Below are 21,953 nucleotides of genomic sequence, written 5' to 3' on the forward strand. Positions count from 1 at the left end.
AAATCTTATTGAACTGTAGACAATCTAAACCTATTTATGTAATTGTGTTGAAACAGTGAAACTCCCTATGACAACAGCTTCAAGAGGAAGCAGGCTAAAGTCCTCTTTCTGTTCTCGTAAAACAGATTGTATTCCTTGAAATCTAGTGTACAGGAAGCAAATTCATTCTTTAGAATCAAAGTTTGAAAAGGAAGTCATTAATGTTTATTGATATATTGAAAGGCACAGCTGTCCTTCTTCAATAACAGCGGTATATGCAGAACAAACTCCTCTTTTAGTCAGACATTTATCATGTCCTTATTTCAGAGTAGCAGTTGTTACACAGTGAAGTTCAAACAGTGCTTTGTATTTCTTTGAGTTTAAAAAGTTATATACGTTAATTTGGAACACACACATGATTTTTCAAACCTTTTCACTGCATGCTTGTTCAACTGCTTATGCATACCCCTGTATAACAAAGTAGGAAAGGCTACTTCAGGCTCAAGCTTGGTTTTCTTGCTTATATTTTGTATTCCCTTAAAAGCAACCTTAGATCTCTAGATCACATGCTCCATACCTGCAATTTAAGATAAGAGAGACACAGACAGACAGACAGCAACTGCGATTCAGTAACAAGACTGAAAATAAAGCAGAAAAATCTGAAGAAACTGTGTTCTAAAACCTCATTTATACTAACAGCATGGTTTCCATTCTCATGGAAGGAACCTCCTCACTTTGGAAAAGCTCATTACCAATGTACAACAAACCAAAAACCTCAGTAAAATGGGGTAGTATCATTACTGCTGCACTAATGTAATAATAAACCCAAACATATTTACTACATATATTTATTCGTGGCATTCACCCACACTGAGAATACAATTACAAATTATGCAGATAAAACATACTGAAAAACAACATGATTGTTCAAGATACAGAGTATTATTAACAGAAAAGTACTTACTTAGGGAAGTAAATGTAATTTAGGCATACTATGAGTTTATATGTCTCTGTTCACAAACAGATGTACAGATGTTTTGTTCTGTTTTTTTTTTTAAGAAGCTCTCCTTTCTGCGGCATTGCAGCTGCTAGAAAAGTATCATTTCATCAACCTCTTACTTAAGAAATCAGAACAAGGATTATTCAGATACAGTTTAGAATATGGCCCAGTTCAGTGAGGCACATATCACACCTCAAAACAAAGCCAACAACCCTCTTCACTCAAACCCATAAACAAGAAGGAAAAATATACATGGTAGCAGAACAGAGATGGGGGTTACTTCTATCAATACTTATTGTAATCTATAATTTTATAAAAGCTTTTATCTTATTTAGTAACAGTTTAGGATCAGCTAAGTAAAAAAAGTATTCATTAGGTTTGCAGAATTTCTATTGTTTGGGATTTTCAACACAATGGTAACGGAGGGAGTTAGATGTCTAATCAGCACGGAAAGAGAGAATGTTTTATTTGAAAACCTCCAACTTACTATGTAGTACCTTTCTAGTCTTCATAAAAGAGAATTTTAACTGATTCACATCCTTATGTTATTTACAAACAGGACTTCACAACTAAGTACAGAATGGGTCAAAAATTCATTTCACACAATGTTCCTAAATATTAACATTTTACATACTTTTATTCTGCATACTCAGGAAATAATTCATAAGCCTGTAAGTGCTGTTTGAAAACAACTGGAACGGAAAACAATTCTAGAAAGGAGTCCTATTGAATCAAGTCCTTGCCACAAACGTAAAAATGATATAATTACATAGTTCAGCCTGGTCCCTGTGGGAGGAAGTTATCCTTCATGACATATTTCACAAAGACAATGGCCTTACAGAATTATTAAATACGGAGCACAACACCTAAATCACTGTGTAATCACCCTTACAAAGAAAAGTTAGCTCAGTAACTTTTCAACAAAAAGGTAAAATTTTCAGCCCAAGGCTGAAACAAGTTTATTTCCAAAGCACAAGAAACTGCTTTGTTCTACAAAATTTACTTCAGGCAGGTATTAACAACATCAAATTCATCCGGGGAAGAAACAGTAATATAACCTAATAAATAAAGGAGTGATCTATACATTAAAGACATAGCAAAACTTGAACTATTTATCATTCCTTTTATAAACTAGCAGATATGAAACTATGGGGAGGCACTAAAACAACTATAAGGTTGTAGCTTATTACTGTCTATATATCAGAATGCATTATTATATTATTCAGATTTCTCGAGGAGAACATTTAAAAGAAAATTCTCTTTCAACGGAAGCACACACAAAAAAATGCAACAGTGGATTTACGTCTCTTCACAGGGAAAATAAATGAAATTTGGTTCTGTAATAGGATACATTTTTCACGCCCAGGAATTTAATATTCATCATGAAAGGCCTTTTCTAATCATAATATTTTATCAACAGAGAGGATTATCTTCTCATCTTGCTTGCAAGTCAAGTCAGAGGTAGCTCAGGAATGCTTTAGAATTTAGTGTTTTACTTGAAATGAATGAATCCCTCTTTCAAAGGGGTTAATATGTACAAAAGGCAAACAGTATATACAGCTGCCACTGCCTGCACCAACAGAATAATTCCAAAAGCTCAAAATAAGATTAGAACAGGGAAAAGCACAGTGCACTTCTTTGCATTTGCTTCAGTGCACCAGTTCAGGCTGGTTTTCTACAAAAGGAAGCACCCCACTAACATAGTAGGCTATCCCGAGCGAGAGAAGAGCAATGACAATGATGAGGAGCAGCACCCTCCAGAAGCCCAGGTCTTCAACAAACTCTTGCCACGTTGTGCGGAAACTGGAAAGAACTCCTTCGCCTTGCTGTAGGTTTGGATTAAGGAGGGAATGGCTTTCCATCGCACTACGAAGGATTAAAGTTAAAAATACATCAGAGCAAAAGAATGCACCTTTAAGTATGACAGTAATCCTACTGAGAGCAACTGAAACATTCCAAATTAAAAACTAAACCCACCTGCAGATTTACAGCATTGCCTTCACTAAATCAAGACAAAGCAGATCAGGAAAAGACTCCTAACTCTAAACTTAAGTTAGTCGAAACAATATTTTATTAACCTGTGTAAAGGGAATGATATTTTTATCTGTACAACTGCAGTGAGTTTGCAGGATTGCCACCTGGAAGCCTTCAAATGTCAGTCCTCATCATTCCTACTAAATATGGCTTAGCAAAATTTAATGAAGCATAAGCAAAAACCTCAAGGGGCATAGCTCTTATGAATAAAACAACAAATTGTGATTTAAAAATAAACTCTGATGAATAAAATGGAAACTTTAACCAATATAATTTAGATTCTGAACTCTGTAGTGAACTTTACTACTCTCCTGTGCGTCTTTGTTACAGAGGCTTCTTCTCTAGCATATCAAGAAGACAAAACATTTGGTTAACAAGAAGTTCAGAAACTTTCTGATCTTCAAGACAAGTTGGTATTGCTGTATTTTCTGCCGTATGGTGTTTAGCAACTGCTCTGATGTTTTAACATTCCACTACCAATCCATAAGGTCCCCTTAAATTGTCTGACTATAAATTAGGGACTGGAACTCTCACTTTTAAATGATAAACAAATATAAAATTAGAATGATGCAGTCATCTTGCAAGTGAAATGCCTTTACAAAAAAATGTAAGTTGTTTCAAATACTTCACAGCTTCTTGTATTATTCTCCCAATTTCGCTGGTTTCACAATTAATTTGTAACAGGAATCTTTCTCTGTTGCTATATGAAAAACCTCATGAAGAATAGGAAAACTTTCTCATCACTTGATTTCACTTATGTAAAATTCTAACAATCTGCACAGTCCTATTATTTCTCACTTGAGTGAAATTACATATACAGGTGTTAACAGGGTCAGGCTCTGACAAGCAGGGAAAGGAAATGGTGAAACCAACTACGTACACAATGATATGAACACCAGAAGGTAAGCAGAGAAAAAACAATTTTTTCCTCCCTGCTGATTGTTTTCAGTTACCGTATTGCTAGACATCTCTTATAGCAATAATAATAGAACACATTTCAGGGAAAAGTGATTTCTAAGTCAAAACTAATTGTAGCAATGCTATTGTTCAGGGTGACAAGAATAAACTGAAAAATTATTGCTATCAGAAAAAAGGTCTCATTTATGAATTTCTCTTCTAAGATTACACCATGGGAACACTTCACACTATTCATACGGTATTTTTTCTTAGGAAGTACAGCCACTGAAGAATAATTAGCCCGAACTGCCATAGCTTGCTGAAACATTGCAGCATCACATGCAGAATATTTCAGAAATTGCCTATTAAACAGCTTGTCTCTCTTGTTTTTTAAATATCTAGCTTGTTGTAAAGCTATTTTTGCTTGTCCATAGCTGCAAGATTTAGTTGTCTTCCTTGCTTATTATGATTTCCCAAGCAAAACAAAGGGTTTCATAAAAGACAGCCATTAGTGTACAACAGAACTACTCACTTAATAAGTACTAACTAGTTAATGCATAACCATAGAGAGGTTAAATAAAAGCGCAATGCCATTTCAGTGAAAAGATCACATGCTTGCTCATTAAATAGAAAAGGGTACATAGAAAACACTTTTGCTACTTTATATTACAACCCAATTAAAGTCAATGTTATTTAAGATATTTTTTCTTACTACAAATTACAGCTGCTTAAGAAACGGTAATGCAGCAATGCTCCCTACAGAAGAGTTTGTGTCATGTTTGGACACACTTGTGGGCACAGTCACAGGTCATGCTGGGCTGTGCAGATGGACAGATTGTCTGTGCTGAAAGATGGACAGCGCAAGCTCTGCCTCCTCACTGGGGGAGTGCAAAGCCAGAGAAAACGTATGTGACTCAAGAACCTAGCTTTGGCCTCTGCTCCCAGAGCAGCAGCGACTGTAGGGAATAAGGAGCAGAAAACTTAAGTCAGAGTCTGTTTTCAGAAGAGCAACCATTATTTCTCCACAGGTTCATACATAATGTAAGAGAGTTGCAGGGGAGAGGACAGGAGACATTAATCTAAGTGTCTCTAAAATGTGAAAATAATACTAAGAGGGAGGAGTGAAACTGTGGAGGTCTGAAAAGCCAACCCTTACAAAGACATTATTTATTTACAAAACAAACAGCACACAAACTCACTTGCTTTTGCTGCTCTAGGCATCTGTTATTTGTTATTTTTAAAATAATGTATTTCAGACATTTTAGATGTGCTCACAAACAAGCCGGGTAGCGCACTGTTTATGTCGCTCTGCCTCTCCCCAAGGAGAGCTGCTGACTTCCTTGCCAAAGCAAACAATATAACATTTATGAAGGTCAAATAACAGAAAGGAAGCTATGTTCATTAAAGAGACACTAGCAAGTAAAAAATCAGAATTTAAATGGGGCTGAGCTGTTAGTCCATATGTTTAAACAAAAACAGCATAAATGCATTTCTGTGTGACAAGCAATTTTCAATAAAATTTAGTTGTCAGAAAGGTAATATGCATAAATGCTAATAATTTATATCCAGGTAATTTTGAGAATAATATTAGATTTTCTATTTCAGGGCTTAAAACAGGCTCTGTTGATGCGTGGGGTAACCTGATGTACAAGAACAAGCTTCTAATCTGCTCACTGGAGTATTTTGCATGATTTCTGTATTTGTGTTGGTTTCACCTTTTCTGTTTACTAAACTTAGATAACAACTCCACCTACACAGTTTAATTTGCATTTAAAGTGAAGCCTGTGTACATTTTGGCACGAACTGAACAATTACATAACCAAACTCCCTGTCTTTTGTGATAGAATGTTCTAGCAATGACAGCTCATGATCATTATTAGACAATATAAAAAAAAAAAAAAATCACAAATTTTAATAAATTCGGTATAAGAGCAAGTATTCCAAATAACACTGATACCCTGTTTCCAATATCAATTAAAATACGAAACAGTACTGGAAAGATCTCTTGCATCATTAACCTCAGTCCCAAGTTCTGTCATGTTTACTAGCAATTCAGGGGTTTCTGCAGGAGAATGAGCCTCCTTTGAAACTTGCACAGCTTCTTGCCTCATCTGAATCCTACAAGTAGGCTGTCTTGGAAGCTCATTGTAAAAAAACACTCCCAATTTTCAAACAAAGAATATTTGTGGTTTATCTATATCCTTTGGCTCTTACTACCAGCTTTTGTCTTAAACAGTTATTTCACATTGTTCAAAACCAGTATTTCTTGTCAGCAACCACACACCTCTCAGTCTTCACTCTGCCAGGCTAAAACAAGCTCTACTTGACTCCTTTTACAAGGAGACACCAAAGTAATGCTTCTCCACACTTTTTAAGGGATAAATTCATTTTTTTCGAATGGGACTGAATAGCATTACAAAACGTACTACACAGCAGGAGTTACCATTGTTTTTCGGAAAGGCAATGAGAGTTTTCTTTATGTAGTGGGAATATCTCTGCCCTTGTTTTCCACTGAGGAACTTCCACTTATAGCACACAGCTTTAGGTAAATGAATTTGCATTTTGTGTTACTACTTTCTGTACCAGTATAATTTATGAAAATTATAGGTAAGCAGAGTCCCAGAACTAGACCTTTAGGAATTTATTAGTAAGTTCCCTCTAGCCCAATACTTTCCATGAAATTGTCAGCAATTTTCCTGAAATATTGAGTTCCCCTTCAACTGCCTCTTTAGCCACCATTACATTCTTATTTTATGCTCCATCTTTTCCAGGACTACTACTGATAGAAATTTTTCATATAGAGCACTGTATCAAATCCTTTATTCAAGTCAGATAGATGAAAACTCTGCTACCTGTTCTTGGCATAGACAATTCATCTCTTATCAAAAGGATGTTAGGTTAGCCTGTGATACTGGCATTTTGCATTTCACTCCATTTTCCGTTTGGCTTTGTGGTAAGTGGTAGAATATTTATTTTGGGGAGTCTGTGATGGAAAATGAGTAACTATATTTAAAACATCCACCATAAAACGAAAATCTCAATAGAAGACATTCTTTTTTCTTACACTTGACCTGTTTAAAGAGATTTTTCCAAAACTTAAGATTTGATTTTGGTTTGGTTGCATAATACCAGGTGAAATTCTCTATTATCTATTTTGAACACTAAACAAGTCAATCACAAAAATCTAAAAGCCATAAAAATTACTTCTCCTAGTAATTATCTTTTTTTGTAAATACCTTTCGCTTTCAGCAGTTTGCATCGTTTCCAGCTTTGAGTGAGCTCCTCTGTTAAATCCTTTCACCTCTTGCTCCTCTAAAGATTCCAGCAGTCTAATCACATCTTTATTCACACCCCTTCGTTTTGCAAGAACAAGCGGTGTTGCACCTTGGTGGTTGCTAAAATAGCCCCAAAAAAGCACATGAGAAAAAAAATAAACTTGTAATACAGAAATTTTGTAACAAGACAACCTAGCATAACACATTACAATTTAGTAAGTCCTCTGAATTATTTTACATTATATCAGACAGTAGGAAATTCCTGTCTATACAAGCTACAGCATAAATGGCTATGAAGAAAACTAGTATATTTAGGTTTGAAATTGCACAACTCTTTTTACTCTAAATAAAATAAAAATTCCTATTACTCTAATCTAATTGGAACCTCTGGGTGTTATAACAAGCAATAAAAGGTAGATTTATGGCAATGCTTAAGATTAAGCTTAACTTCAAGAAGGAATTGTGCAATCTGGCTCCTCATAGTTCGTTTTCCATGTGGGTATTTGGACACCAGGCAAAAATGAAATAAAATACAGATGGTCCCTCTGCTGCTATTAAAAATAATACTGAATAGGACCAGATCTGCTTTCGGACTAGGGATTTTCACCAAAGTTGTTTGAAATAAGGAAAAAACCCCAAAACCTAACCCACAACCCAGTCTGCCAATAACCAGTTTTGCTGAGTTGAAAATATTAATGAGGGACAGGCGGAAAAGTCACAGATTAAAAAACTCAAAGGTTTTGAATTTACTGCTGGTTTTCGCATGTGTTGTGAATATACAGAAAGTGCCACAAACAAAATAATTCAGTTACTGCAATGAAACAGCTAGTTATTTTGTAACTTGAGAGCTTACATCTGAGCCCTGGCATCTGACAGCTGCTGGAAGCCAGAAGGAAAGAATATACAATATTTAAAAGAAGGACTGAGTCACAGCCTTTGAGGGAGGGGGAAAACACTGAATGGAAGCACTGTTACCAAAGGAGTATGGGAATCAACTGACACACACATATACTGTGTTTTCTTTGTCTTATGCAGTACAAGAACTACAACAATAGAACTGTGGTGGAGAAAATTCTTTTAAAGTAGTCAATGTGATTTTTTCTTTGGTGCCAACCACCCACACCTGGCTGTCTGGCCAAACCAGGATAGCAATGTCATCAGTGAGGCGGAATTAGACACAGCAGCCCACACCAGCAGCTGCTATTTTTGTTTCCTTTGCTTGTTGCACAGACCAGCAGAAGTGGCGTCTTGTTTTCCTGCCTTCAAGCTGAACTGCACCAAATAAAGCATTTCAGCAACAGCAGACTTATATGCAAGGTTCTGGTGACAGAGGAGTAATATATTATAAAATATGTGCTGTAAAAAAAAAACTGACTTACCAAATATCAATTTTAAGTCCATTAGAAACTAGGAACTGGATGGTATCCACATGCCCACACAGGTGAAGGGCTGTGTTACCTTGGTAATCAGTGGCTAGTAGGTCAGCACCAAATTTATGTAAGAGTTGACAAATGTCTACATTTCCTCTGGCTGCAGCAAGGTGAAGGCCAGTTCGGCCTCGGCTGTCACGAATATTTGGGTCGAAACCACTCTCTAACAGTCGTTTGGAATAGTTAAAATCCCCATCAATGCAAGCCTGCAGCAGCGGCACATTCGTCTGGGATGAGTCGTTTACAAAAACGTAGGACATTGTTCTGATTCTCTCTGGAGTAGGTGACTAACCTGCAAGTAAAAGTGGAAAGAAATTATGGTGAAACCAGGCAAAGAAACACAATGCAAATATTCAGTAGACTGCTCAGGTTCCCAAATGAGAATGCAAACTAGCTTATAAACCAACTCTGAAATCTTCCTGTCCTACATATTAACTTTGTGTGCTGCATTCCCTTCTGGTAATAAGGAAAGAGCTCCTTTTAGTCTTACACCTCTGGAAACGGCAGCAACGCTTTGTTATTACAGAAAACTGATAAGATCAGCATCACAAATGGAATATAGGAGATTAGCTTTCACCTAGGAGGAGATCACATGTAGTAGTATTGATATTAAAGGGCAAAACACTGTAAAACAAAACTAAAAGAAGGAAGAAGAACCACCTTTCTTAAATCAGGAAACTGAACAATTCAGTTAACAGATATAGTGACACTAATGGCAATTCTTACTAGCTACAAGCAAAGCTACCCCAGCAGGATTTTCACCATCTGAATTTGAACTCTGATACACGGAGTAGTGAGTTGCTGAAAATGCTTGGTTCCTAATTCCTTAATTCTTCAAGAAATATATTTTTCAATACTCTTTGCAGAACATTATTTTTTACGGTGCCATAGATACACAAACTACTGAACAAGCAAGAATAGCAATAGGAACCACGGAAAACTGACGGTAGTATGCGAAATCACTCACCTGAAAGTGAAAACTGAAAGTGGGTACAAGGAGGACAATTGTAAAATCAAGTACAGAGCTATTGTGGGTTCAACTAGAACCCTAATATGGAGAAGCACAAATGTAGTTTCTTTGGCTTAATATTAAATAAGGCATTAAGTATTCTTCTGTATCAGGACCCAAAAGAGGAAAGTAAGTGTTGTTTCACCATAGATTTCTTGATACAGAATATTTCAAGAAATATTATTTAAGTTATGTAGAAGAATATTTTAAGGATGAGTCAAATAATGAGGGCATGATGACACTGTGTGCTTACAGGACACAGAAGAGATGACTTGAAAACAATAAGAAAAAAATAGAGTGACTATGCAAGAGGATGATAAAATGTGCATGAGGCAATGGGAAGAAGAAATTAAAACATCTAGGAGACTGGACAGCAAAGCTTTACATTGCCTGAGCATGGAGGCCAAAAAAAAAAACCCAAACCACCACAACAAAACAAATAAAAAAACCCCATAAACCAACCAAAAAACAACAGTAAAAATCCTTAGAAGAAAACTTAATACAGACATGACAGTTCAAGTAGCAGGATGGAAAAGGATTTTACTAGATAAGTTTTGAATGGACTCTGAACTGAAACTTCACTTGAAACAGTATCCTTCGCTTGCCTAGGGTTTGTATAGTGGGCTCATGATGTAGCAGCATTCTGATCAACTATATGAACCTCTTATTAAGACTGCTATATGCAGATTTAGATTTTCTCATCTATATAAGGTATCCTTCCACACCAGTGCACTCATTCAGCTGGGAGAATGGAAACATGGCCAGTAGCCAAAGAATTCGATTTAAAACCTCTCCTTTTCTGAGAGTTGATAATGTCTATATTTTACAGCTCTTCCTCCATGTTTTAGCTCAAATTCAAGATCAAAGTACCTACAGAAGTAATTCAAAAATGTTTACACACTGGTCTGATTAACAGCTGTAGCATTTTGGGGCTGCTGAGGTTAATAAATCATATTTAAACTTCACTGGTTTGTATTTGCTATCTGGACAAATTCTGCTACATGTATCAACACTGCCTAGTTTCCCAGTGCAGGAATGCACAACTTTTTTCTTTCTTGGATGCAGAAGAGAAAGAGATAGGAATAACTTCTACATTTTGGTATCTGTATAAGGAATGATTTTAAGCAGAGTACATTCCCCTAGGCTGCAAGTATGTTTTTAAGCACGTGATGGTATATCACTGGCTCAAGCAGTTTTTTCCACAACCATCTCCAATAGCAAAAGGCCAGTTAGCTGAGGTACCGTAAAACACTTCATGCAAGATCAGTGTAATTTAGGGCACCAACAGTTTTCTCACAAACCTAGACAAAAAGAAAGGACAACGTACTTACTCGTATTTCCAATGCGTACATTACAAAACCCCTGGATGTTGCAAAGCTAGGATTCCCAGCTGACAGCAATTTCAATTTTCTTGCCCATTTCCCACCCACATTGTAAACGATACGAGACTGCTTATTCGACTCTGCTAGTCCAATCTTCGCTGAGAAAAATATCAGACCCAGTTTTTGTATGATGTGGTTGTGACCTTTATGTTCCACACTATATCTTCCCTAAAGAAAGATCATAAATCATTTTAAAACCTCCAATTATCAGCCATAGTAACAGCATATCAACAGCACAAACCCCTACTTGTACTTGATAAAAAGATCGTGGTTCGTTTGTAAAACAACATTTGAGAATTTAAACCTGTTTAATAAAACAAGGCCTAACACAAATCAACAACAGAATATTATATGGGTAGAAAGGTATGCTATTTGACAAACAGTACAGCATGCTCTGTTAAATGGAAACTAATGTTTATATTTTCATACCAGACATGTACGTCTGGTAAAGCCTTACAGAATTCCCCATCACTTCACATACAACTCTGATGAAACATTAGCTAGCAATACCAGAAATAACCCCGTCACCATCTTACCTTCTCAGGAAAGGAAGCACAAAGATTAGCAGTTATCAGAAAGCGTAACTGGAAGTAATTCTGATTCAGAATTTTTTATCACTAGAACCTTCTAGTATTGATCACTGAAGTGCAAAAGACTAAACTGAAACCTTAGTATTTCACAGTTAGAAAGGCAAAAAACCCAACAAATCCTTCTTACTAAGGCTTGAAGATTGTGGACTACAGAAATGCATTCACACACATACACACAAAAGTCTGGTCCATCTGGTTTGATTTATCTTTGTGATTAAAAAGATTTTTCTACAAGCACAGTTCTATTTCACATATGGCTGGCTAACCTATGCCCAACACGAGCTACATACAAAACTGAACTATACACCATCTTTAAAATGCCAGTCCCCAAATGATATGTTCTTGCCTCAGATTTAAACTAATTTAGCAAAATTTCCTAAAGAAACGCAGAAAAAAAAAAATACAATAGTCAACAATTAGATATATTTGCATAAACAAACTGTGGTTACATTCCTGTCCACAGTATGTATCAAAAAACTTATTACTGTAATTAATATCTCATGCAGTGGACTTAAAAGCAAAATTCCAAAGCAACAGCCATTCTCTTTAAATCGCTTCTGAAATGTGAATCAGATAACAACTCTGAACCTGCCTAAAAGCTGGTATGCAGTACTGCAAAATGAGCACTCTGAATATCCCTATAAATTACTACGACTGGAGTAAAATAAATCTAATTTGCTTCAGAAAATGACTGCTTCTAAAAATGCACCACTATCTACTGAAAACGTATCTTTTAAATTATACTTTTGTTAAGAAAAAAGTTTTGCTGTTAATAACTTGGTACTTTGATAAAAAATGAGTTTTGTGAAAAAAGTAAATTCAAAGACGTCCTCTCAAGCAAGAAGGATTCCCATTAGAAAGGCATAATATAATTGATTTTCCCTAAATTTATACAACACAGATATAGCCTGAGTACAGTGTACTTTTATTAATAATTTTAGAAATTATGCTATAAGCCATTTCTTCAATGACACGTGGGCTAGTACAGGATAAAAAAATCTAAACAAACTGCTCTGTTTTCAAAAGAAATACTTATATTAAGTGCTTATGTAAGAATAATTTACTTTTACTTATCGGGTCATCTGCCTCTCACTGTACTGAGTGCAATGGTCACTTGCTGTCACACGCTGATCTGTTGTATAACATGTTCGCACCTGCAGAAGCCAGGACTGAGCTTGAATAATTCAAACTGTAGAGCTAAATGCAAGTTCTGTTGCTTCTAAAACTAGTCTTAAATTTGCACTAACCAACGACAGTTTTATTTTACAGCAAATATATGCTGCTGTCTCTGCCTTCTCCATGAGTTCAACTGCTACCAAATAGCTCCAGAAAAAGGAGAGAACAGCTAGATTGTGAGACAGAATCACTAATGAGACTAGTCTCTCCACTACAAAAATATTACTGAACCTGACAAGTTGTAATTAATCACCCAGTCACTGCTGTATAGGATATACCAGTTCTGCAAACTACAGTATTTCCAAGAACATTCAGAAAAACTTAACTAATTGCCCCTATTTTAAAACAACATGTCAGGACAATGAAACAATATCAGATTGCTCAGTACTTGAGACTTCTCAATACTGACACACACTTTGACACTCAGAGCCTAAGCATCAGTCAGACTACCACTAGAGAAACTGCCAACACCAAGAAATGGAAACTGAAACAAAAGCAAGAAAAATAAACATTCCCCACCCCGTGCCAGCAAAATACACAATATGCATTACTTGTTAAATCTACATTTGCCAGACCTCTGGTAGCAAACAGCTTCCTCCTTCTGTAATGCACTTGGAGAGCAGTTCAGTGGCAGTGGCTCACAGAGCTCTGCCTCTTCAGTCTTTAAAGGAATGGGAAACATTCCAGTACTTTGCATAAACTGTAAGGCCATGATCTCCAAAGGCAAAGTTTACTGGTCAAATGGGATTGTTCCCTTCAAAACACTATGTGAACACAAGCTCCCTTTGGATATATAAGATAAAATTTTTTAAAAGGTGTAATTTAATAATTAAAAAAACCTAAAACCACATGACCTCGCTTGTATATCCTCTGAACAACGATCAGATGTTGAAATATAAACCAAACAACATTATTCTCTTTCCCTTTCTAGGTAGGCTGCGGGAGATATTCCTTGGTAAGTTTTCATGCACACTTGTATGTACATGTACATTTAACTGAATAAATGTTAATATTTACTAAAAATAATATGATCATTGTCATTTCTGTTTAGGAAAGAACCTCATTATCTACATCATGTTCCACTGAGAGCTCTGTATCTTCTATTAAAACCCTTTATCTATTCAAGTGGAACAGTTTTATTGCTCCACTAAGACGGATCTGCTGCTAAAAGCAGCAGCTTAGATTCAGTACAGTATGGTCTGTTTTACACACAGCTGTATTTTGCACCATTTTCCCTTCCTAACTTTAATTATTTTTTCAACAGTTCCTGGATTCAAGGTATCATAGCAGGTTCATAAGACTTACCTCTCCTTTCGTGTCTCTCATCAGACACATGGGTAAGTAGTAATATAAGAACATTATTTAAGCCATTTGATTTCAGTCATTCCCACTCACTGCTGCAGACACGAGACACACAGGTATCACCTGTATCACCTGATGTCAGGACCATCCTGTAAGCAGAAACTTTGGGGCCCTGCATATACAGAGTGCTCTGCATGCACAGGCTATAAAGGGCTTTATGAAAACATTAGAATAACTTGATGTTCTTTTATGGATCAGCAGACAATGGGAGCTTTGCTCATCACTGTACAGTATGTCAACATTACAAAATAAAAAATAAACAGGATCTCAAATGCCAACCCAGGGTTGCAGAATTCTTCCTCAGATACATACATTATCTACTTATGTACAAAAAACAAGGGAATTATAGGAAAGTGACCATCTTTTAAAACACTTATTGACAAGCAGATTCACAAACATTTTATCCTTACTACGCTTAACTGGCAACTGAGTTTCACTATGTTTCAGTGCACTTAACTTCTATGAAATACATATTTAAGTATTTTCGAACCTTACTCATTTTTCACCTTCTACAAAAGAACTATTTAGGAAAAAAGGCAATTTACAGATGTCCTAAAATAATCTGTAATGTTAATTCCCCACAAACGGCTCAGGTAAATCAATAAATAACTGCACTACTTCCCTGATCCTTGTGGTCAGTTTGAATACACCTGCTTTTATAGAAAGCTATTGGATCACATCGGTCATAATTATTAACCTCTTCACAAACTTTTATTCAAATTCCTTCTTTGTTTCTGCTGGGAACATTTAGAGTGCTAATGTATGTTGGTCAAGAAAATACTAAGGGTCATAATCACATATTGTTTTGTTGCTGGTTTATCTGCTTGTTTTTGTGGGGTTTTTTGTATGCTGTTTGTTTTAACAGACGAGAGAGACCCCGTTCCACTCCTGATGAAGTGTTTCTGTTCCACGTTGCTGCAGACCTTGCAGCAGCGTTTGTGGGCGGAGCACGGAGAGGGGGGGGGGCACAGCTCCCGTGTCTGGAAGGACAGTGCCACCGCCTGGGCTCGCAAAGTCCTGTCCCGCTCCAGTAAGCCCGGAGTCACATGCACCGCTATTCCTACATTTTGTGGAATCTCTGCTTTCCTGAGAAGGAAATGATGGACGGCTTGAAAATAAGACTTTATAAAACTTGATAAAAAAGAATTCTGAAATCCAACCTGCTATTCCCGTGTGCAATTTTGTTTAAGCTCTGGCTCTGTGTTAGTGAAATGAGGACTTCAGCATGTGGCTTGGGTTCTGAAGGCCCAGGTATTTCCTTTTAAAAAGTAGGCATTTGTGCCTGGTTCTTAAAGAAAAATCAAACAAACAAGCAAAGAACTAAACTAAAAACACCCCGAGCACACCCAAAAAGCCCAGTCCTTACCTAGACAAACAAGAAATCTGAGATGTTAAGTTTAAACAGGAAAAACTTTCTTTATCCAGCAGGAATTATCAGAAGTCAGAGCTTACTCAGCTTTACTCCAGCAATAAAGCAAACCCCAAGAACCAAGAATCTGTCACTAAACTGCTTATTATTATACAGTCCATATTTTCTTTATTTCCTATAATGTATGTAATACTTTATATGCTCTTAGTCATATATGACCTTGATGACACAGCCTTAGTAACGTATGCAACATCAAATCCAGTTTAATGTCTGGTAAAGAGAAGCAGGTCACTTTTAAAAGCAAGTATTTCCTAAATTTGTAAGTAATTCATATGTAACTGTATGTTTGGCTACCTTTAAAGTAAAATTTTGCTCTGCTTTTTCATTAATTTATTTCATATCAACAAATAATAGCAATGACAACACAACTAATGCTGTGAGACACATGATTCTTAAAATGACTGCTGGCTACAGACATTTCTGCTCAGGATTTTCATGTTCACACAGTAAATCATTAAACTAGTTTATCAAAGCCAAATGTTAACTGATATATTTACTTCTTTCAAATATTCTAAATTTCCATCAATACAGCGTGACTCAATGTTTAATGGTATCATGTTTGATCACATTATGTGACATGGTAAGATGAAATGCCAGAACTATTAAAGTTGTATTTCTAATTAGATAGATAGATAGGCACACAGACAGACAGACAAATAGATAGATGCTATTTTTCATCAATAGTCACTTCACCATGCTTAGGCTCAAAAAATGTCTCCATCTAGGCAAACCCATAGTATTAGTGTCTGCCCAACATGCATCTTAAGGGACTGAAGGGGGTAAATTAGCAGTCTGCAGATTCCAAGGACAACTGCCAAGTCTGAGAAGAATCAGGGAGACCACCCTTAAGGTCCTGATCTGCCCAGGGGATGGAATTGACCAAAAATGTAATGGAAGATGGTTGGAAAAATGTGAAATGGATTTGAAACTGTAATTATGGAACCTGAGGGTGAGGTAGCTCGACTGATGTTTACTAATTACGTTCAATGGATCCTGCTAAGCCTAGAAACAAAAGACATCACTTGTACAGGGAAAATTTTCACCTTTAGATGACTTAGTAAACTTTTACACTTGTCTGTAAAAGAACTGATATTCAATGTGAAAGCTAGTGTCCAGACAACAAACAGTAATACCACGCAGGGTGTTCAAGGTGAACCATGCAGAGTGCCATGACAAGATTCTTTGGTTTGTTCTTTACTTGTTTCCCAATAATATTTACTATCTTTTTTACCTTTTTGACTGCTGCTGAGCATTGTAGTTACATTTTCAAGGAACAATTCATCATAACTACAAAATACCACTCATTACTGAGAGTCCAGTATTTCATATGGGAGGTTAGGATTCTTTTTACGCTATCTGAATCACTCTACCTACACTGAATTTTGTGTGCCATTACATCATATTATCCAGTTACTCAGTCTTACAACCCTTCAGCAGCTTTTCATAATTGACCTTATCTTTTTACTACCCATGTCATCAGCAAACACTACCATCTTGTTGCTCGCTGCCTTTTCTAGGCTGTTCATGGAAATGCTAACAATTCAGAATCCAGAACGGAACCTGGCAGACCCAAAATTCTTCCTCTGAAAGGCTGATTATAAGTTCACAAAAATTGCAGTCCTGGATTAGATTGATCCAGCTTGCCCAGCACTCTGCTTTCAACAATGGCAATCAGAGATCCTTCTTCAGAAAAGCACAAAAGTATGGCTTATTTCTGCAGCCCAATCCTCAAACACACCCCAGCAGCCACTTCTGTTACATTGGGGACCTCTCTGACCAGCCCTTTTAGCAGCCCCTCAACGGATCTTTTGTCCATGAGTTTTTCTAATCTCTTCCTCAACCTGCCCACACTCTCTGCCTCCACAGCTCCCTGCCATCTCCCTATATCCATCTGAAACTGCCCTCCCACCAGCCCCAGTAAGCAACCCCCATTCTAGTCCTGCAAGACTGGACAAATAACTCTCACCTTAACCCACTGCCTTTGTTTCATAAGTCTTGGTTGTGGCCCAGCCATCTCACCTCTAATGTGGGCGATCCTGGCTTTCCAGTCCTTCATAAGGAAGCTGATCCCCTTGGCCCTTTTGGTTGCCCTTCTCTCACCTGCTGCATCTTCCTTGAAACGCAGAGAACAGAACTACACATACCACCTAGGGACAGTCACCATGTTCCTGGCTGTCCAGCTACCACGGCACACTGAGCTGAAGTTTTCAGGGAATTGTCAGTGGTGACTCCAAGAGCTTTTTCTTGAGTGGTGGCTGCCAGTTGTGAGTTCAGCATCATGTAAACATGGTTTAGATTATTCTACTCAAGATATCATCATCTTACCTTTGTGCAGACTGAAGCTCATGTGCCATCTTTCTGTCCCCTTCCTTTTCTTGGCACTTCATTTTTGCCCTCTTCTCAATTTTTCAAGTCAACTCTTTCTGCACGTAAATCCTTTATGCTATAAATACCCAGTTTCCTCAAAAGCCTCTGGTAGGGTACTTTTTTTTCCTAATGCTTCCTGAAAATCCAAGTAGACTGCATAAATCACATTACCTGCATCTACAATCCTACTCAGTAAACTTTAGTAAAAGCTCAGCTTATCATAAGCCTTAGATGTAGCAATCCTCTAAAAACATATCCAAACTCACGCAGAACAAGTCCCTAACATACTAACATTCAACAAGGACAGTTTTTGTGCTTCTCTGCACAAAAAATGTCAAGGTGAAGAAGAAAGACAAGCATTCTATACCATCCATGGGAAACCCATACACCAGAAGCCTTCCCTGAAATGTCCTGCTGCCCTTTTTCTGTCACTATCAATTACGCTGATCCGACACTGCAAGAGGTCTTGAGTATGCTAGAGAATATAACCCCATCAATGAACATTAGAAGATATATTCCTTTAAGTTTATGTTATAAAATTCAGCTGATGTAGCTGCATTACTTGGATGTGAGAAATCTGCTGAATGACAAAACTGGTGTTTAAGTAGTTCTGTTCCACTTAGTCAATTGAAATTTTATTGATACAGTAAAAGAAAAAAATGCCACTTGGAAAGGTGTTGACACATGAACTAAAGCCAGAATCTAAGTTCTGTAAGTACAATTATGGCTTCAATGAGGTACTATATGAGATAAAACTTTTACCCACACATTTAGTTAAGTACCACCTTTAAATAGTAAAGCAAACCACAATGAATCTGAACATTTCAGTATTTCTGATCTTTACTTTGGTGATGGCAGCATCTCAGTAAACAATAATAGTCAAAATCGGGTGGAACAGGCCCATGCATTCAAGACAGTCTCCTCACCCTGTCCTCTGCACTAACAGCATGCTATGAATGGTCTCCATGGAAAGCTGAATGCATCAGGGACCATGTATTTCACATAATATGTATAAATCAGTGCTCTCTGAAATATTTTATATGCTCATTACCTGACCCATATGGAAGTAGAGTGTCCACAACTGAGATCATGTGGGAAGCAACCAACTGACAGACTGATCAAAAGAAAGGAGAAAGAGCCCTCAAAATTCCAGCATACCCAGATACCTTCAAGAGCCACCAGTAAGTCACTCAACCAGGTATCTCAGGTCCTGGGATGCAGATGAGGACTTCAAGCATTCAGAAATGAACAGCACAAGAATATGAGGTGAGATAATGCAGTCAGCTTAAGGCACCACTTGGGATCCCTCACTCCTGCTGAGGTGGCAACTCTAAATGAAGGATACCAGAAACTGCAGAGAGGAAACCTATCACTGAGCACAGATCAGAGCTGATTTTTATAGCCCCCTCTTGCAGAGGCAACCAACATTCCTCTGGTAAGCAGATACAGATACTACACCTCAGCCTTCCACTCAGCTTACTTTCCAATACTTGCTGTTCAACTAGCCCATGTCATTTTCTGATTGTCACTAATCCTACTATTCAGACTACTAACCTTACTATAAATATTTCCCTTGTAAAAAACACAGTTAACAATTTCTTGTTAATAATCTATTTTACAAACAAACAAAAAAGAAAAAGAGATCTAAAGTCTACAGATAATACTAAGCTTAGTCCCCTGCTGCAGCAAACAAAAGCATCACTTTTACAAATCAGCCACATTCTATCTAAAAAGCGATGGGGTTTTGCTCCTTCTTGACCTTTTGGAAGGCTGCTCCTGAACAGGAATGCTCCTCAACAGTTAGAAATTTTCATATATTATTAATATTAAAATCTATTTTAAATTATTAATGTATCAACAAAATTATTTAGCTCAATTTATTCCCTTCACAGTGTTTACCTTGCTGGTTCAACTGAAAGCAAAAAAGGCCTTTATTCTGCAAAACTAAAAAAGCCAAATGCTTCTTTCAACAGACTCTTAATTTCCCTACCTGTCCTAGGCACATCTTCTGGCATCTGTTCCACTTTATCTTTTTACCTGATAATGATTAACTGTATACAGAGTATTCTAAAGTTTTGTCCATGGACAATAGTAACTTCTTTTCCAGGATCATCATAAGTTGGCATTCAATTTTTTCACAACTGCATACCTCATAACTACCTAACACATACTTTGGTTTTATCTTGCTTTCAACTGGTAAGAATTTCTTCTGCACACTGTGTGCTTACAAGTTTGCTACTGCAAACCCTTGTTCTTTAAATTGTTACTGTACTTATTTCATTCTCTAGTTCTCAGGATCACCCAGTTCTTTCTGCATAGCATTGTAATCTTCTATATTGCCAATGCCTCCCAACTCTTCATCACTACCAAATTAAAATAGTGAAGTTTTAATTGCTACCTCATGGTTTTTATTAGATAAGATTGGTCTCAAGACATGTCTTCAAATAACTAATTTTAGCATCTCAAATTTGATGGATTTTCTTTTCAATATTAGTCACTATACTTTGTCTCTAGTTACTTCCCCATCCCTTACACAGTTTTGGTGTGTTCCTTATCTTTTCAGTACAATAAAAATTTCCTTTGCAGCAACTGATCAAAAACTTTAGTGTTGTCTAGGAAAAAAAAAAAAAAAAGAGAGAGAGAAGTACTCCATTTCCCTTAAGACCAGTAATTACTACACCAAAGACAATTTTGAGGACAGGGTAAAAAAAAAAAAAAAGCTCTTCTGGAAAAAAAAAAAAAAAAAACAGAACACAAAACACACAAAAAAACCCCACAAGCCTTTTAGTTTGACTTATCTTCACAGTTCTGCAAAGCAGCACGCCACAGGGGCTGCACATTACCGCCGCCCTGCCAGGAGGGCAGCCGTTCTCCTGCCACCGTGTCCCCCCGCTCCCGGGACACGGCCCGGCCGTACACCTGCCGCTCTCCCACCACAGCGGCACCGACTGCGCCGCACCTCACCAGGGCCGGGCACCGCCAGGCGCCCTGTCGCCTTTGTCGCCGCTCGCAGTGCCTGGCACGGCCGGGCCCTCCCGGTGCCGCCCTGGGCCCCGCTCCCCGCCGAGCGGCCGCACGCCGGAGACGCCGGCCTGGGGGCAGCGCCGCAGCGGTCCGCTCCGGCGGGGGTGTCACGGCACCGGGACGGGCGGTGCCGGTTCCGCTGCCGCCCCCGACGCTGCCCCTCACCCCTCGCTCCGCTCCGCCGCGGGCAGGCAGCGCTCTGCAGGGCCCGGGCCCGCCACACACAGCGGGGGGCGGACAGCGCCCTCCCCGCCCCGCATAGACAGACCGACACCGCCCTCCCCCCACACACCGACCCACCGGCACCGCCCCGCTTCCCCACACACCGACTGACAGACACGGCCCCTTTCCCCACGGACAAACGGACACGGCCCTTCTCCCCACGGACAGACAGACTCGGCCTCTCTCCCCACGGACAGACAGACACGGGCCCTCTCCTCAAGGACAGACGGACGGGCCCTTGCCCCGCCGTACCTGCTCCCGCCGCTCGGCACAGGGCGGGCGCGGGGGGTCGGGCGGGCGCGCGAGCTGGAGAGAGAGGAGCGGCGGAGAGGCCGCGCGCGCCCCCTGCTGGGCGGAGGCCGCCGCCGGGCGCGCGGGGCCGGGGTCTCGCTCCGGCCGCAGCGCAGGGCGGACCCCGCCGCCGCCGCCTCAGACGCTGCCACCGAGCGCCCGGGCCGCTGCTCCCGCCAGCGCTGCCCCGGCTGGAGGTGGAGGCGCAATACCACCCGCCCAGCGCCCTGGGGGCGCCTCCCGTGGGCCGCAGGCCGGCGGGCAGCGGCGAGAGGGCCGGTCCCGGGCGGAAAGGCGGCTGCTCGTCGCGGAGCTGCCGCCGCCCCGGAGCCGGGCTGGGTGGGGCGCGGGCTCCGAGAGGCTGTTTACAACCCGGCCTTGTGCTCCGAATCGCTTCCTCCGCCGGCGTGCGGACCGCCAGCAGCGGGGTGATGAGCTGTACAGAGCCCGCTCGGGCTGTAACGGGGCGTCCAGACCCCCCGGCCC

General features: G+C 39.1%; 1 protein-coding gene and 1 long non-coding RNA gene across 11 annotated transcripts; one reads left to right on the forward strand and one right to left on the reverse strand.

Moving 5' to 3' along the window:
• Positions 1–813: 813 nt before the first annotated feature.
• ANKRD46 (ankyrin repeat domain 46) lies at positions 814–21,722 on the reverse strand. 10 transcript variants are annotated; one of them, XM_065054109.1, is made up of 5 exons: positions 21,281–21,454; positions 17,889–18,066; positions 8,565–8,907; positions 7,147–7,305; positions 814–2,845 (listed from the first exon to the last, which is right to left on the reverse strand). In XM_065054109.1, the coding sequence occupies exons 3-5, from the start codon at positions 8,873–8,875 to the stop codon at positions 2,629–2,631; spliced, it is 687 nt and encodes a 228-aa protein (XP_064910181.1). In that variant the 5' UTR covers positions 8,876–8,907; positions 17,889–18,066; positions 21,281–21,454; the 3' UTR covers positions 814–2,628. The 10 variants fall into 10 exon arrangements, with proteins under 10 accessions (XP_064910181.1, XP_064910182.1, XP_064910178.1 ...); XM_065054110.1 differs by lacking the exon at positions 21,281–21,454 and adding an exon at positions 18,982–19,039; XM_065054106.1 differs by lacking the exon at positions 17,889–18,066 and having other exon boundaries at positions 21,429–21,722.
• On the forward strand, positions 3,833–15,237 carry LOC135578677 (uncharacterized). Its single transcript, XR_010470685.1, has 4 exons — positions 3,833–3,915; positions 13,704–13,727; positions 14,037–14,109; positions 15,000–15,237. It is a non-coding gene; the product is annotated as an uncharacterized LOC135578677 (long non-coding RNA).
• Positions 21,723–21,953: the final 231 nt, after the last annotated feature.

This window comes from Columba livia, chromosome 2, assembly GCF_036013475.1.
Source record: "Columba livia isolate bColLiv1 breed racing homer chromosome 2, bColLiv1.pat.W.v2, whole genome shotgun sequence".
Taxonomy (NCBI): Eukaryota; Metazoa; Chordata; class Aves; order Columbiformes; family Columbidae; genus Columba; species Columba livia.

What these genes read in the sequence shown, in the direction of transcription:
- ANKRD46 (XM_065054106.1), bottom strand. Translation starts at nt 8,875, where the DNA reads ATGTCCTACGTTTTTGTAAACGACTCATCCCAGACGAATGTGCCGCTG. An exon ending in GGACTTAAAATTGATATTTG is followed by an intron (nt 7,306 to 8,564) that starts GTAAGTCAGTTT and finishes GGGCTATTTTAG; the next exon opens with CAACCACCAAGGTGCAACAC. An exon ending in CAAACTGCTGAAAGCGAAAG is followed by an intron (nt 2,846 to 7,146) that starts GTATTTACAAAA and finishes AATCCTTCGTAG; the next exon opens with TGCGATGGAAAGCCATTCCC.